This window comes from Setaria viridis, chromosome 9 (genome assembly GCF_005286985.2).
Source record: "Setaria viridis chromosome 9, Setaria_viridis_v4.0, whole genome shotgun sequence".
In the NCBI taxonomy this organism is placed as follows: domain Eukaryota; kingdom Viridiplantae; phylum Streptophyta; class Magnoliopsida; order Poales; family Poaceae; genus Setaria; species Setaria viridis.
In genome coordinates this window covers 39039808-39056200 of record NC_048271.2, presented here as the reverse complement: position 1 = coordinate 39056200, position 16393 = coordinate 39039808, and the positions used below count along the sequence as shown (strand labels likewise).

The following is a 16393-nucleotide window of genomic DNA, read 5'->3' as shown; positions in this document are numbered from 1 at the left end:
TTGGGGACTCCGAAGCGGTGGATGATGTCGGTGAAGAATTGTACCGTCTGCTTGGATTTGATCTGCGCGACGGGCCGCGCCTCGATCCACTTTGAGAACTTGTCAATGGCGACAAGTAAGTGGGTGAAGCCCCCGGGCGCCTTCTTGAAGGGTCCGACGAGGTCAAGTCCCCAGACCGCGAACGGCCACATGATGGGGATGGTCTGGAGCGCATGTGCGGGTAGATGGGTTTGGCACGCGAAGAATTGGCACCCCTCGCAGGTGCGCACCACGTGGGTGGCATCGGCTACTGCCATCGGCCAGTAGAAGCCCTACCGGAAGGCATTCCCGACGAGGGTTCTCAGCGCGGCGTGGTGGTCGCAGGCCCCGGCGTGGATGTGTTGTATCAACGCCTTTCCCTGCTCGATCGGGATGCAGCGCTGGAGGATGCCGGTGTGGCTTTGCTTGAAGAGCTCCTGGTCGATGATGACGAAGGATTTGGCACGATGTGCGATCCTGCGCGCTTCCGTCCTATTCATCGAGAGCGTCTCACGGATGAGGTAGTCGAGGTATGGGGCTCTCCAATCAGGCGGGAGGTCGGGCCCCGCTACTGGGTTCGTGTCGATCTCCATGACCTCGGGGTCAGAGGGGTCGGCCTCCGAGTCCAGGACAGGTGGCGTGTCGCCGACCCCTCCCGGATCAGCGCCCGAGTCCGGGACCGGTGGCACGTTGTCGTCCTTTCCCAGGTCGGCGCTTGAGTCCGGGACAGGTGGTGTGTCACCGACCCCTCCCTGCTCCTTGTAGCGGATGGAGGGTTTGTACTGGTCGCTGACGAAGACGCCGTCGGGGACGGGCTTTTGGCCAGATGCCGCCTTTGCTAGTTCGTCAGCTGCCTCGTTGAAACATCTTGTGACGTGGTTAAGTTTCAGTCCGTCGAACTTATCTTTGAGTTTGCGGATCTCGTTGCAGTACGCCGCCATCTTGGGGGCGTGCCAACTCCACTTCTTCATGACTTGTTCGATGACTAGCTGGTAGTCGCCTCGGATGTCGAGTCGCCGGATGCCCAGCTCGACGGCGATGCGAAGCCCATTGAGGAGGGCCTCGTACTCAGCGACATTGTTGGATGCAGGAAAGTGGAGGCGGATCATGTACCTCATGCACACGCCAAGAGGAGAGACGAAGACCAGACCCGCTCCAGCGCGAGCCTTCATCAACGACCCATCCAAGTACATCGTTCAGTACTCCTGCTTCTCTGGCGTTGATGGCGTCTGGATCTCTGTCTACTCTACGATAAAGTCGGTGAGTAACTGGGACTTGATGGCTGTCTTGGGGGTGTAAGTGATGCCCTAGTCCATAAGCTCAAGTGCCCACTTCGCGATCCGTCCCGTGGCGTCCTGGTTCCGGATCACTTCGCCGAGGGGGAACGACAAAACGACCGTCACCGGGTGGGAGGTGAAGTAGTGGCGCAACTTCCTCTTCGTGATGAGGACTGCGTAGATGAGCTTCAAGATCTGAGGGTAGCGGGCCTTGGACTCAGATAGGACCTCGCTGACGAAGTACACCGGGCGCTGCACCTTGAGGGCGTGTCCCTCCTCTTCTCGCTCCACCACTAGGGCCGCGCTAACCACCTGGGTGGTTGCCGCAATGTAGAGCAGGAGTGGCTCCCCATCAGTCAGCGGGACCAGGATCGGGGCCTTCGTCAGGCGGTTGAGTCGACTATCTGATCTATACGTGGCAAAGGAAACGGATCCTTTGGACACGCCTTGTTGAGACCGGTATAATCAACACACATCCTCTATTTCCCATTCTTTTTTCGTACAAGAACAGGATTAGCTAGCCACTCGGGATGGTACACTTCCTTGATGAATCCGGCACCAAATGCTTCTGGAGCTCCTCGCCGATGGCCTTGCGCCTCTCCTTGTCGAAGCGACACAGGCCTTGCTTCACCAGTTTGGAGCCGGCCTTGATGTTTAAGGAGTGCTCGGTGACTTCCCTCGGGATGCCGGGCATGTCCGAGGGTTTCCACGCGAAAACGTCGCTGTTCACGCGGAGGAAGTCGATGAGCGAGATTTCCTATTTGGGAGATAGGGTAGCGCTGATCCGCACAGTCCAGCCGTCGGAGCTGCTGGGGTCGAGGGGGACTTCCTTGATGCCTTCGGTGGCCTCAAAGGAGGTGGCAGGCTGCTTGGAGTCGGTCGGGTCCTCGGCGCTCTCTACAAGCTGGACCGCGGGATCCTTCGTGCAGGTGATGGCTGCAGCGTACTCGCAGCACTCCACATCGCACTCGTACGCCTTCTGGAAAGACGTGCCGACGGTGATGACCCCATTGGGCCCCGACAGCTTGAGCTTGAGGTAGGTGTAGTTGGGGATAGCCATGAACTTGGCGTAGCACGGCCGCCCCAAGATGGTGTGGTAGGTTCCGTGGAAACCCACCACCTCGAAGGTGAGGGTCTCCTTCCTGTAGTTGGAAGGAGTCCCAAAAGTGACGGGCAGATCGATCTGCCCCAGTGGCATCGCTCGTTTCCCCGGCATGATACCGTGGAACGGCGTCTCGCTAGGCCAGAGGCGGGAGCGGTTGATCCCCATGGCGTCGAGAGTCTCGGCGTAGAGGATGTTGAGGCCACTGCCTTCATCCATGAGCATCTTGGTGAGGCGCTTGGTGCCGACGATGGGGTCGACAACGAGCGGATAGCATCCTGGCTGTAGGACGCACCCCGGGTGGTCAAACCGGTCGAAGGTGATGGCGGGTCCCGACCAATCGAGGAAGGCCAGTGTAGTGGGCTCGGCTGCGTAGACTTCGCAGTGCTCCAGCTTCTAGCGGCGCTTGGAGTCGTAAGCCACCAGCCCGCCAAAGATCATGAAGCAGCCGTCTACCTTGGGGAAGCTGTCTTCCTTCTCCTCGCCATCCGTCTTCTCCTCCTCGAGCTTCCGTCTCTAGTCGCCCTTCACTGGGTTGTCTACAAAATACCTCTTCATGAGGTTGTAGTCTTTGTAGGCGTGCTTAGCAAGGAACTCGTGGTTCGGGCACGGTCCCTCAAGCAGCTTGTCGAAGAAGCCAGGGGTGCCCTCAGGGGGTGCCCTCAGGGGGGCCTCGCGCCGCTACTTGTTCTTTTTATTTTGCTGGCGGTTGGAGGTGCCCTCGTCAGCGTCCTCCTCCCGCTTTGCCTTGCCCTTGGAGCGGTCGAAGATCGCCTCAACGGCCTCTTCGCCCGAGGCGAAGCTGGTGGCGATGTTGAGGAGCTCTCCCGAGGTCCGCAGACCCCTGCGCCCCAGCTCGCGAACTAGGGGCCAGCAGGAAGTTCCTGTCAGGAAGGCCCCGATGACGTCGGTGTCTGCGACATTGGAGAGCTTGGTGCGCTTCCTGGAGAAGCGTCCGATATAGTCGCGGAGGGACTCGTCCGACCCCTGGCGGCAGCTCCGGAGGTCCCAGGAGTTGCCAGGGCGCATATACATGCCCTGGAAGTTTCCCACAAAGATCTCCTTCAGGTTGTTCTAGTTACGGATCCGACCCGAAGGGATGTGTTCCAGCCAGGCTCATGCCGAGTCAGCCAGAAAGAGAGGAAGATTGCGAATGATGAACAACGGTGTATCAAAAAGGGCTTTAAATGGGGCTAGCCATTGGCGAGTCAGAAAAAGCTGCGAAGAAATGGCCAAATTACATTCAAGATGGACGTTGAATATTGACATCACGGGGGGAATGTACCAAGTGCTAGAATACATAGGAGCCAATAACGTCAGTTACAACTATTCCAGAAGAGTCTGGATAGCGTTTATCGAACACAGGCGAATCTGATCGGCAACCTCTATTTCCCTACGGTCGTCATCGGCTGAACTGGGTATGTCTGTTATGCTCCGGTGTAGCCGAATAGCCTAATAGGCGTGTGTTTGCTTTTCCTGCTCTAACTGCTTGAGGACTTCGGGAAGCTGAGCAAGCTTGGTTTCTTCGACGGTGATGGCGACACCGATTCTCTTCAGTTCCTTTATCAGTTCTGCTCTTCTCTTTTTAAGCCGATCAATTTCACCAACGATATGGGGCGAGAATCTCTAAGAAAGCCAATCTTATGATGGATTTCTTCAGTTTGAAGCTTATGAAATTCCTTGTCCTTATGCAATTGTTCCCTTTTGACGCGATCGGCTGTGCGGCGTAGAGCCCTTAACACTAGGACTTGGTGGCTCTCTATATAGGCTGCGGGGAGGATGGTTTCCTCTTTGTCTTCTGGTATCTAGGCTTGGGGGTTGCAGAGGATGTCACGCATCGGCTGTGCATCTTTAACTAGTTTGCCAATGGCTTGCTGAAGGAAGTCGAGTATGTCTTGAAGTTTGGCCTTTGCGTCATCTGGAATAGATCCTAGAACTGGCGGGTGTGACAAAACTTCTTCTTCCTCATGGATTTCCCCAACCTGGAAGGAGAAGAGGCTATTGTCCGGAGTCTTCTAAGCCTGCAATGATCAGTAAAGTATAAGCCGATGAAGCTAGTTGATGGGAAATCGACTAATATGCGAAAAAAGTGTTTACCATCTTCCATTGGGTCTCTCTAGCTTGTGTTGGTGATTCTACTAGAGGCTCTTGTTGAACTAGTTCAGCCGAAGGTGGCATGTTCTCGGAGGATGGATCGGCTACCGGTGATTCAAGGGGAGCGGCCGACGCATCCAGGATAGTCTGTATAGAAAAATGGCTGATTCTTGGTTACAAGGGTTGAAAGGGCTGGAATAGAGTATGCGTTTTACTTCAAGTATTGGGGTAATGGCCGGTGCAGTCTCCTGAGTATCTTTAGCCTGCGGATCAACCGATGAAGGAGGCGGAGGTATAGCCGATACTAGGACGGGCTCTTCTAGTGCCGATTGTGTGGAGGGCTGAAGGAAACAAGAGTCAGCGCTGGTAAAATATCTAGAGAGATTCAAATAAGTGAGATTACCTGGATAGCCTCTATCAAAAGAGATGCTACTACCGATGCTACTTCCGCCACAACAGCCGTTTGGGGTGCCGCCGCTGCTATCGGATCAGTCTCCTAGGCTGACGCTGCTGTTGGTGGATCAGTCGCCTGTGCCGATGTTGAGCCCTTTTGAAGGAGCTTCTTACGGGTAGTCTTCTCAAGAGTAGAAACCTTGCGCTTTCGGCCTACGGCTATATCCATTAAGGATAGCGCACCGTAGCCGATGAGGGGATTAGCCGATGGAGGGGCCTAAGCAATCGGCTTGTTGCTTTGGCTAACTCTTGGAGGTGTAAAGTCAATACCTTGCAAAGGGGAGAAGTGTTAGTGGGAAGAAAATATCTGTGCCGAGAGAAGATTCAGTGAAATCGATAGTGACTACCCCTCCGTCAGGATCATTGAAGTCTGGGTCAAACTTCCTGCAGTAAATCCCTGTCGCCACGCAGAAGAGATGATTCTTCCATTCTTTCCACCACAACTTGAATTGTTTAATGGTGAAGGTTGCAGCTGTCCATGGTTCCAAGTTGAAGGTGCTGGTGTTCGGGGCCAAGTTGCTGAGTCTGTTATATTCAAGGCCACTGGAAAGTTTCTCCTGGGGCGTCACACGATCAACGCAATAAGGTCTTATCGGCAATTGTCCAAAGTCAAGTTGACGAGCTGCTACCGATGGTTGATAAAATTCGTATGTCGAATATTGACCTTTAGCGGTGAAAAAGTTAGCTGGAAGGATTCCAGGCTTGATGATCACCTCTAGGATTTCTCTGCTAAAGGTGCACGTGACGAAGTCGAAGCAATATGGTAGCTCAAAAATAGGGACTTCACTGTGGTAAGCGTACCAGACAATAGCCCCTTTGGTGAGTCCATTGTAACAACACTTGAAGGCCTCGGCTGCGGCAGAAGGGGTGAGTTTACTGCCAAGGACGGCTAACACTGCTTCACCATAAGACATGCATCGGCGGGTTGCAGTTGGTTCTTCCTCTAGCTGATCGCTAGGGAAAGACATATTCTTGAGGGCGTACTTGTAGGCGCGCTGGAAGTAAAGATTGAGCCACAGGTTGATGAACCACCAGGGGCCGCCCAGATTGCCGATGGGTTCTCCAACCAATAATTTGCTGGATACTTGATGCAGTAAGTGTTAAGCTGATCCAAGAAGATGCTTTCCCAAGGGAATTGAAGACTCTGTTGCCAATGTTTTGGCCAAAGGTTGTAGATTACTGCTCAGGCTAGCTGATCTTCCGCAGAATACAAATTTGTCCAGCCACATATTCAGAAAGGCCACATGCTCCTTTTCATCGACGGTTTCGGTTCCGATGTGACAATCAATATAACCTTTCCATTTGCTAATGGATTTTGTCTCCAGCTGGCGAGAACCTTTAGCCGGGAAGTGAAATGGCAAATAGGCGGAAGTGATATCCAAGCCCGTCAACATCAGGACGTCGGCTAAGGTTGGAGTCATCGGTCCATGACTGAACAAGAAGGCGTTTAGGGCGTCCGACCAGAAATATGATGCGGCTATGAGCATGGGTTCGTTTCTAGCCATATCTGATAAAGAAAGGGTGGTGCATTGACTGATGCAGCGTTCTTGCCAGAAGATTCTTTTGGAATTGGCTACCCTAAGATACCAATTTTTCCATTCGAGTGTGTGGTTGGTCCAAGATCTAAAGGCGTTATCCCAATCGGCCAGATCCCTCAATGCAGTTTTAAAAGGGATTCTATTAGTCTCCAAGTTAATTAGATCTGTCGGATCAGGGTCTCCCATGGGGCCTAAGGAGATGAACCCAGAGGTATTAGCTATGGGGATGGTGATTCTATCTCTAAGATCCTGACAAATGCGAAAATGGCTAAGTAAGGAAAGGAAAATAGAGGCACGGGGAAAACGATGAAGGCAAAGAGGTGTACCTTGGGGATGATGGTATGAGTGGCCATGGAATTGGTTTGGAATCTGAAGTGATTAGTAAGTGAATCACCAATGGTCGCTGGAGATCTTTGATGGTCGTCAGGAATTGTCGAGGGTCGCCTTTCGCTTGAAAGAAAGAGGAAGCAAGGTGTGATGGTGTGAGAAGATGAACTGGTGGGGAAGAAGAAGATGATGGCTATAAATATATAAACTCACCCGAGAGGGTAAATGCGGTATCTCATCCACTGCCTGTGCGAAACTCGAAGAGCTGTTACCCCCAAACACTTTTTTAGGTAATCATGACTGAAGAGATTTTGGAACAGAAAATATTTTGTTACTCGGTGATGGGTAAATATCAGCGTTTTCCCAGGGAAGGTAATCATGGCTGAGATAATGTCGGAGCAAAAGATAAGTTTCACTCCGAAACTGGGGGCATGTGTTGACACCATTTTTTGACATACGTCAAAGATGGCGTCAAAAGGAAGCAGAGATGCTGATGCATAGTGGAGAGACAACGGCTAGTGGAATCGACCGATGGGTTGCAAAGGGCTCAGCCGGCGAAGTTATAAGAGATCGGCCGATGATGGCGAAAAGCTCTGCCGATAGAGGAAGACAAAAGTCTAGCTGATAGAATCGCAAGGATGCAGCCGATAGAGGCATAGCAGATGGAGTCAGCCGATGCGAGCAGAAGGATTCCAACCGATTGGAAATGTCGGAGGTTTGGCCGATGAAGAGAAGGTTTTGGCTGATAGAGGCCGAGTTCGTTTCCGACTCCTGTACGAGTCATTTTTATTTTATTTTGTTTAGAGAGTTTGTTTCTTTAAAGATATATCTTATGATTTGTCGTAATCAACTAGGACTAGAAGTCTTGATGTATAGGGTATAAATAAGGGCCCTGTGATGTCTGTAAAAAGGATACACATCATAATCAATACAAATCTACTATTTTCGCAATTTACTTTCAAGTCGGCAACTTCGCCATTGTTTTCTTTTCTCCACGAGTTCTTCCAAGCTAATTGGGCCGCATCGCTTCGATCTCCGGCTAGACTGTAAGTTTCGCGTTTACCGAATACTTTCTAGGCTTTAACTTCGGGCGCATCACTGTCGTTTCGTCTAGATTTATTTACAAGTTATCGATATTTTCTAGATCTGCAAGCTTTATTCGTTAAATCTTGTTGTTTTAGCTTTTATCACAATTATCCAGCTTGGAACACATTCCGATCTGCTTTTACTTTATTTGCTCGTATCAACTTACTGTCACATAGCCGGTTAGATCTGTTTTGAGTGTTGTTTACGTAGTATTGTTTAGGTTGTATTTTATGCTTCCTTTATATCTACTACAACCACATCGGCTAACTTAGCCGATTGTCTTTTGTTTGTGTTGGAATACCAGCCGATTTGCTCTTGTATTTGACATTTTACTTGTCCTTGTCAATCAACAGGTCAGATTGACTAGCATGTCGCGGATCGATAGGGCTACAACCCGAACAGGAGCGAAGCAGATTCTCCCGGTGTGTTAGTGCGCGAGGGTCGTCTCTTGATTTTTGCGTCAACATATACCTAAATGTTTTTAGGACGTGACCTAAATTTCTTTCTTCTTAACCTAAATATACCAATCCAACCAGCCAAATAGGTCTAGACCTAAACTTGGTCACGTCGGCCAATCACCTCTGTTAGACTTTTTTGTGCCACGCCCTTCCCTGACCTACAGTCTCCAGCTGTTGAACCTCAACCCAAGCTCAATTCTGACATGCCACCGCTCGCCCTCACCTTCTCCACCCCTGATTTTCCCTTCGTCACCCAAGCCTAATGGCGCCGCTCACCCTGTCCAGCCTCATGCACGCCTCCCCAATCTGAATCCCACCTCCCTTACCATAGCTTGAGAGGAGGGAGAGGATGACAGCGTGGGAGCTCGTGGCCCATAGACTCACCCAAGTCCACACCAAGGAAGAAGATGAGGGTGTGACATCGGTGCAATCTCAGTGTATGTGATGGCGAGCTAGATCTGGTGAGGAGGAGGCAAGGGATGGTGAAGTCCTAGGTGCGGACGAAGGGGGCGAGGAACTCAGCTTGGGGTAGAGGAGCGGTGCCTAGCGCGGGGTAGAGGTGGATGCGGCACAGGAGGAGGCACAGAGCAGAAGGGCCGCAATGTGGGTTAGGTGGAGAAGAAGAGAGATTTTATCATTTTATCCCTTGAAAAAATTATAGGTATCTGGTTTTAACAAAGAACATAAAATTTCCCTAGAAATCCTCTCTCTGTTGGGCATAAAACAAGTTTTAGGTATCCGTTTTTACATATACTATTGGAGATGCACTAATATCCTCTTTACAAAGCAAGTAACACTTATTCGGATTGCAATACAATATATTTTTTACTTTGCCGCCTAAAACTTTAGTTAATTATTTAAACATCTAAATGATTTTAAATAAAAAATATTTTCAACCAAAAGTTGCATATCTTGCCAGAACCTATTATCTTCATGTAATCCCCATTTCCATTTTAGTCCTCGTAGAAAGTCATGAATTTTCAAAGCAAGTTCAAATTCAAATTACAAACATTTTAAAGAATCCATGCATGGAGCCGACTGATATCTCTTAAGGAGCTAATTGGTATCGGTTGGTGTTATGATCTTGTATTTATGTGTTATTCATGTTGGTTCCGACTTTTTCAACATCAATGAGCCAGCAGGATGAGTGTTTCTACCCCTTTTTTCAAATATCTGTAAGTCTGTCACTTTGTCTTGGTAGTAAGTGTCATATCTTTGTCCTATAAACTCAATATGAAGAAATAAAAGTATTTACATGGTCTCCTAAGCATATGCAAATGACTATTGTCTATAACAATACTGTTTTATTTCATCTATAGAAGATGTAAGACAAGTCATTGCGTGAGTTATTGCAGTCTACTAAGATTGTGGCTGTGCATTGGTACGGGCAACAAAACATTTATATTGCAATACACATTGGATTCAATAGGATAATAATAATATGAAAATAAGTATAGATATGGAATAAGTATATCATCCAAGATCGTAGTTGCATCATTAAATAGAGTTGGTACGACAAGGCATCCAAAGGTCAAGTAAATCTATAATATTTCTTTGCATGTGATGCGACTTACTGTCACCAATGGTTGAGGGAAAGATTGGAAAATTAAAGTATGAAATCTACACAAATGGTTGACAACTAACCATAGAAAAGATGGAATAGCGAAGATCATGTAAATTTTCAAAATATTAATAGAAGTGCCTGATCATCTTTGTATGTATAGCAAAGCTCATGTATTTTCAAAATATTTTCTTGTATATTTTCAAAATATAAAAATACGTAGCACTGTTGCAAAGATAAAACACGAGCTACTAAACCGTTATTTCCTTTTTTAGTTTCTCCAAAATATGCTAAAGTTTCCAAAGCATACTGCATGATGACCAAATCATTTAGAACTCGTGTTTGAGAAAGGTTGAAATTTCTCTGCAGCAACCCACTTATGAAGATCAGATGCATCATATCCATAACAATTAGCATTCGCGGGGGGTCACCTGTGAGTTGATGGATAGGAAAATGAAGTACGTACGGTGATCTGATGGATAGGAAAATGAAATATCTATAGATAAAAAAATACTAAACAATTCTTTTTAAAAAATCAGTGTTCTATTTCTCCTCCTAAACAAATGCATTGAATTGATCAGTGCGTACCCCTTGAGTAGTATTAGCATGAACCTGGTGTACAAACAAAAAGCCATGTTCACTAAGGATGGTCTCTTCAATTGGTGTACAGAATTTGCTTGGTCTGAGTGAGCTCATGCAGAGACTGCTTCCGAAACCTGTCAGAACAGAGGAACATCAGACACGGTTCACTTGAGCAAAGATCAAATCCAAATTACGCATCCGCGGTCTTGCAATGGATGTTGGAGTGGCTAAATATACTCAAATACAAATACAAAACCGATAGTTCGGATTGGATTTTTATCCTGATATTTACTCTATTTACTCAATTTGAAAGATAGCATCTATCCATTTACTTTATCGAATATGAGTTCAATTGGAGCATATCATGAAACCGTTAAATAAGTAGGGATTAAATTATGATTGTATGACACATGTAGATAGAAAAGATAGCTCATCGGAAAATTAATCGTAGAAATAACTTTTGAATAGTTTCAATGATATCAATAATATTAGAATATTATTAGTCATAAATATAATTTTTTTAATAGTTCCAGCATGAACTATCATTGGTAATATCAAAATTAGTATAATTTATCATCAGCCATAGAAATTACTTTCATATAGTTTCACAGGGTACTCTATTCTTCATGGATACATATATTTTCCGATAGAGAAATATGATGGAAAACGAATTCGGATATGATATCCATGTTGACATTTTAGTATATATGGATATAGAATAATTCAAATATCCATATTCATATTTCCAAGCCTAGTTATTGTTGTGTGCTCCTACCCCATTGCCTCTCGGCAGCAAGATGCATCTTTTGTCACGAGTGCTTGTATTTTTATAGATTTATTTTAGAATTTAACTGGAGTTATTTTTTGGTGGTAAGTCACGTGTCCGTTGACAGTGAGGTACTTGTGGTACCTTCGTCAATATTAAGATCCGTCGATACAGAAAACTTTTGGCACTAATTTGATATTTTCCTGATTTGAATGAATTAGTTATGAATTTTTTATTAAATCCAAACTTTTCAGATTTTTAGAAAAATGCAAGATTACTCTTGAAACCACCCGAGGGTCAAATCTGACCGATTTTAACAGTGGACAACCATTGTCCAGTTTTGTAGATGTAGGATGAAAATTAGACTTTTATGATAGGGTGGAAATGGAACTTTCCCCTTTATTATATTACTAGCAGGTATGTCCGTGCATTGCAACGGGAGAGAAAAATCGCACAACTCTAACCTAATAAACATGACAAACAACTCGGGTGACATTTTGACAACTTAATTGTTGCTGTCGTGTGGCCGCACTGTGCACAATCTATCAGCGTCAGCCCTGCCAGCCTTGTGATGTGCACCGGGTTAGCAGTGCTGGCAATCCAACCAGCGACGCATAGAGGAGGGCAGGGCACACGGAGTTATGCGTCGTACACGTGCATCGATTGCGACAGGAGAATAGCGTGGTGGCCATGTTGTCAGCGTGAGGATGCAGAAACCAGCTCTTGCATCAGCTTAGCCTTATCCTCTCACTCTCTGACGTTGTCACCTACCTCCATCTGTCCATATATCCTCTCACTCGAGTGCATCCGAGCTGGCCGCCCCCATCCCACGGCCGCCAGCCACCACTGAGCTGAAAGCCAGCCATGGCTGCCCCCGACCGAACCCAATCCGACCCGCTCATACGCAGCACCGCCGCCGCCATGACCCGCCAACTCCATGCATCGTGAGTGCTTGTCCAGCTTCAAGTTCTCAGTGAGTTGTGATGCCCGCTGTTTTTCCTTTTCTTTCCTAGATTTTCTTGTAGATAGCGGCACCGGTGGTTTTCAAGCAGGCTGCAGCGGCCTACAGTAGCAAGACAACACGAGCTGTTGGCGGGCCGGAGTGGCGCACATCAGGCAGCCCCTACAGTAGCAAGACAACACGAGCTGTTGGCGGGCCGGAGTGGCGCACGGACGCGATGAATGCATCGACCATCGAGCGCACTGCATCCTCGTTGGCTTCCTCTCTCCGCAGCACGACCACCAAATCCGCCGCCATGGCGCCATGCCTGAGCTTGTCATCCATCCTCATCATGCTCTCCACTATGCGTGTGGCCTCGACGACCATGGCGACGAGCCGACATCATCTTATTTTTCTTTTCTTTTCTTTTGCTCCTTCGTGGGTTAGATTTTGCAATTTATTCGGATCAAAAAAAATTATTTCTTGTTTTCTGAAATAGCTCAGATCCGGTGATTTTTTTCCAACTTCTTGCGGACTGTTTAACTACAGGACTGACTGCGGGTTGATTATGAAAAAGGTGAGTGACTTTTTTGCAAAACGACGGCAACAAACTACCGCACAACACACAAGTATTTCATTGCAGGTTCATACAGAAACCACCGTTGTAGGTTCTTATTAATACAGACACTGTCAGACGTGCACTAAATTGAAAGTCATGACTGTCATAGTGTTAAGCGGCCGGACCGCTTCGCTCTGTTGGCACCACTGTTAGGTCCTGTTTGGTTAGGCTGTGTAGGTCCTGTGGACTGTAGTTTTTGGAGAAGCTCCCGTGCATCACGCTGAACTCCACGAACTTGTCTGCGTCAGGGATCGCGTCCACCACGGCCGGGTGGGCGCAGAGCCGATCAGCCCACGCCACCAGGTTCGGAACCTTCGCTTCGTCCAGGAGCGCGACCCCGGTCATCTTCTCCACCGCCTTCAACCACCCGACGTGCGACACCAGAGCGATGTCCAGGTACCCGACGCTGTCTTCGCCGAAGTAGTGCTTCCCCTGGCCGAGCTTCAGGAGGCCTCCTTCAAGAGCTGCAAGGGCGGCGGACAGCTGCTCCGCCGCTTGGTCCTTGTCCCCGGCATCCGTTCCCCTGAGTGTGCGGATCGCCGATGGGAACTGTGTGTGTCAACCACCAACAGGCAGGAAGCAAACGTTTTTATTAGTCTCATTCCATCATTGTTGCTGCTGAAAACTGGTCAGAATTGTTCAGAGAAAACGTGCAATTCGTTTGGGGCTTTACCTTGTCATCGATGTACTGTGCCCAGAACCGCTGGACGGCACGGGTGTACGGGTCGGCCGGGAGGATGGCCGGCGCGGCGGCGGACCAGACCTCGTCGATGTACTGGACGATGATGAGGGACTCGGAGATGGGCTTGCCGTTGTGGAGCAGAACGGGGATCTTCTTGTGCACGGGGTTGGACCTGAGCAGCAGCTCGCTCTTCCTGCCCACCACCTCCTCCACGAACTCGTACTCGACGCCCTTCAGCTTCAGCGCGATCAGGACGCGGATCACGAACGGGCTCGGCCATAGACCGATCACGCGCACCGCTGATGCCTCTGACATTGTTGCAGTAAATTTGCGTAGGACTGACTACCATGGACTGAGGATGCATGACTGCTACTGGTATTATATATAAAATGGTGCGCTCCCTTTCTTCTCTCTTTCGGTCTTTCCCTCCAACTCCAAGCTTTGTAGACGTCCTCGCGTGCGTCATGTTCCCGGCCAGCTGCTTCGGTGTCCAGCATCTCGTCGTACCTCATGTGCGGGGCTGGCGGCCTGGCGCTGGACTTTGCGATTTTGTGAGGTGATGTCTTTCGTCAGCAAAGCTACTAATATGTTGGATTTTCTGTGGCCGATTTGGTCTAATGCTCCTGACTTTAGCCACTGACCAACCGTTTTGTTTTTCATAAAGACAGGAAGTGGGCACATAGTTTAATTGATTTGGAGGTAAAAGAGAAAACCCACCAATCGCTTTTTCATATTTTCTTTTTTCAATAATGAACTGGGTGTATATGCATCGGAGGATGCAAAAGGGCGGAACTCTCTTCCCATTATTGAAAAAGAAAGAATAATGGGGGCATGAATTTATTTGCGTGTGATCTCCATATGAATGATTTGTCCATAGGTAAGTCAATGTATGGCACCTAGTCAATAGCGGGATGAAAGTTACATAGGAAATTTTGCACACGAAGATTTCTCTCAAAATAAAATTTTTGATATGATATCTTGAAAAGGGAGTAATTCTTACAAAAGAAAATTTAGTTAGGAGAAATTGGAATAGAAGTAAAGTTTATTTTTTTAGTAAACCAGAAGCCATCCAGCATATCTCTTTTTCTTGCACATTTTTAACATGAAATGCATAGAGAGCGGACCAGATTACTCTTTCTTGCCAGTGAAGCAGCCAAATCCAGTGCTTCATTGTGCCAGATTTCTATGGTGTATAGTACATATTGTGTTTGTGATCTCACCACTACAAAACATTGATGATTTTTTAATGGCCGGTCCAAACTTGGGAGGCATAATCACAATTTAATGTTATTGATAGTGGTTACTTCTCTCTGTTGGGCAATATAATGTGGCTCCCAGGAATGATACCGTGCTTAACAAATGCAAATCAAAAACTTTTTTTACATGTTCTATTCAGAGGGATGCAGTGGCTCCGGTTTTGAGCTCCGCTACAGCCTACAACACATGGATGACAGAAAGGAGGAGTTCGTCAAGGCATGTAAGTGTTTAGAGTCAAGAGATATGGAGTTCTTCGCGCCATGGATGGCCATTTATTTTATGCATAGGACAATAATGTTCAACCAATATGTACCTTAAACTTTGTGAGCGATTATAATAATTAGTCCATCAACCCGTGCTTCTGCATGGGCTAATAATTTTAAAAGCCACTATATTAGAAAGTTATTTAAAAATTAGATCACCTAGTTAATAATCAAAATTGTTATCTATGACCTTTTTGTTTATTTAATATTCCAACACAATACTATATAGATGTGTACTTATCTTTGCCTAATTGTGATTAACTTTTAATTAGTAATTAATCTATACACTTTTTCAAGCATAATAACACTTTTTTCACATTGTATCAACTCCATATATTATATTTAACATGAAAATCATGTATTTTTCATCACTTCCTCTCATACATGTATAAATAGTTTACATGGTGACACTCATCATGCATATACATTAACTTAGTATTTCTATATTAACAATGATAGAATTATGTAGAATCATATATTGATTTACTTTTGGGTATTTCTGTATGTATAATGAACATGTAGATAATTAGATTAAGATTTAGGTGTTTACTTTAGGTCATTTTTAATAACAACATATGCTGGGAACTTAGATACAAATTTAGCAGGGTATTTTAAGTTATTTTTTATAATGACATGCATGGGTAATTTAGATTAAGATTATAGAGTTACTTTAGATTATTTTTACAACGGTGGATGTGGGTAATTTAGATATATATTTAGGGGTTTACTTTAGAATATTTTTCATAGTGATAGTGGTTGTCTACCGGATTGATATCCAGATGTTTCTAATTTTTGTGAGAATTTCTAAGATTTATCTTTTTCTAAGCGCATCACGTGAGAATTAATGCAGATTCTCCGATTGAAAAAAAATAAGGGCACATAGCTAAAACACTCAAAATTGCTACCTGAACTCTCTCTCATTTGTTAAATATTCTAACGCAATACTTATGTAGATATATACTTATTATTTTCATCCGATTTTGAAAGATTTTAGATAGTAATTAGTTTACAAAATTTTCATTCATATTTATAATATATTTTTTTCAATTGCACCACATATGCACTCTTAAATTTGTTTAATGGATCCTAAGTTTGAGCTATATTTTTAACATGAAAATATGTTTCACTATATATTTATAAATGGTGACGCACATCATGCATATATACCTTAATTATTATTTTCTATACCAATAGTGTAAGAAATAGACAATTACAAACATATATTGGTGTTTTGTGTATATTTTTACTAATGGAATACGTGAGTAATTTAGATGTAAATTTAAAGGTTGACTTTAAGTTATTAGTTATTTTTTATAATGTTAGTGGTGGGCAATTTGAAAATAAATTTAGGGGGTCATTTTAAATTATTT

The 16393-nt window shown here is 46.1% G+C and overlaps 2 protein-coding genes and 1 long non-coding RNA gene across 3 annotated transcripts; 1 reads left to right on the top strand and 2 right to left on the bottom strand.

Annotated features, from left to right (window-relative positions):
* Positions 1-311: 311 nt before the first annotated feature.
* Positions 312-959, bottom strand: LOC117835638 (uncharacterized). The gene is made up of 2 exons (XM_034714986.1): positions 636-959; positions 312-398 (listed from the first exon to the last, which is right to left on the bottom strand). Exons 1-2 carry the CDS (start codon positions 957-959, stop codon positions 312-314), a joined length of 411 nt encoding a protein of 136 aa, XP_034570877.1.
* Positions 960-11851: 10892 nt separating this feature from the next.
* On the top strand, positions 11852-12698 carry LOC117836743 (uncharacterized). The gene is made up of 2 exons (XR_004636147.2): positions 11852-12206; positions 12288-12698. It is a non-coding gene; the product is annotated as an uncharacterized lncRNA (long non-coding RNA).
* Positions 12699-12814: 116 nt separating this feature from the next.
* On the bottom strand, positions 12815-13889 carry LOC117836741 (glutathione S-transferase U17). The gene is made up of 2 exons (XM_034716230.2): positions 13495-13889; positions 12815-13370 (listed from the first exon to the last, which is right to left on the bottom strand). The coding sequence occupies exons 1-2, from the start codon at positions 13816-13818 to the stop codon at positions 12933-12935; spliced, it is 762 nt and encodes a 253-aa protein (XP_034572121.1). The 5' UTR covers positions 13819-13889; the 3' UTR covers positions 12815-12932.
* Positions 13890-16393: the final 2504 nt, after the last annotated feature.

Coding starts and splice junctions, on each gene's coding strand:
- LOC117835638 (XM_034714986.1), bottom strand. CDS start 959: ATGGCGGCGTACTGCAACGAGATCCGCAAACTCAAAGATAAGTTCGAC. Junction 399..635: donor CACCTGTCCTGGACTCGGAG/GCCGACCCCTCT, acceptor CCGATCGAGCAG/GGAAAGGCGTTGATACAACA.
- LOC117836741 (XM_034716230.2), bottom strand. CDS start 13,818: ATGTCAGAGGCATCAGCGGTGCGCGTGATCGGTCTATGGCCGAGCCCG. Junction 13,371..13,494: donor CACAGTACATCGATGACAAG/GTAAAGCCCCAA, acceptor TGACACACACAG/TTCCCATCGGCGATCCGCAC.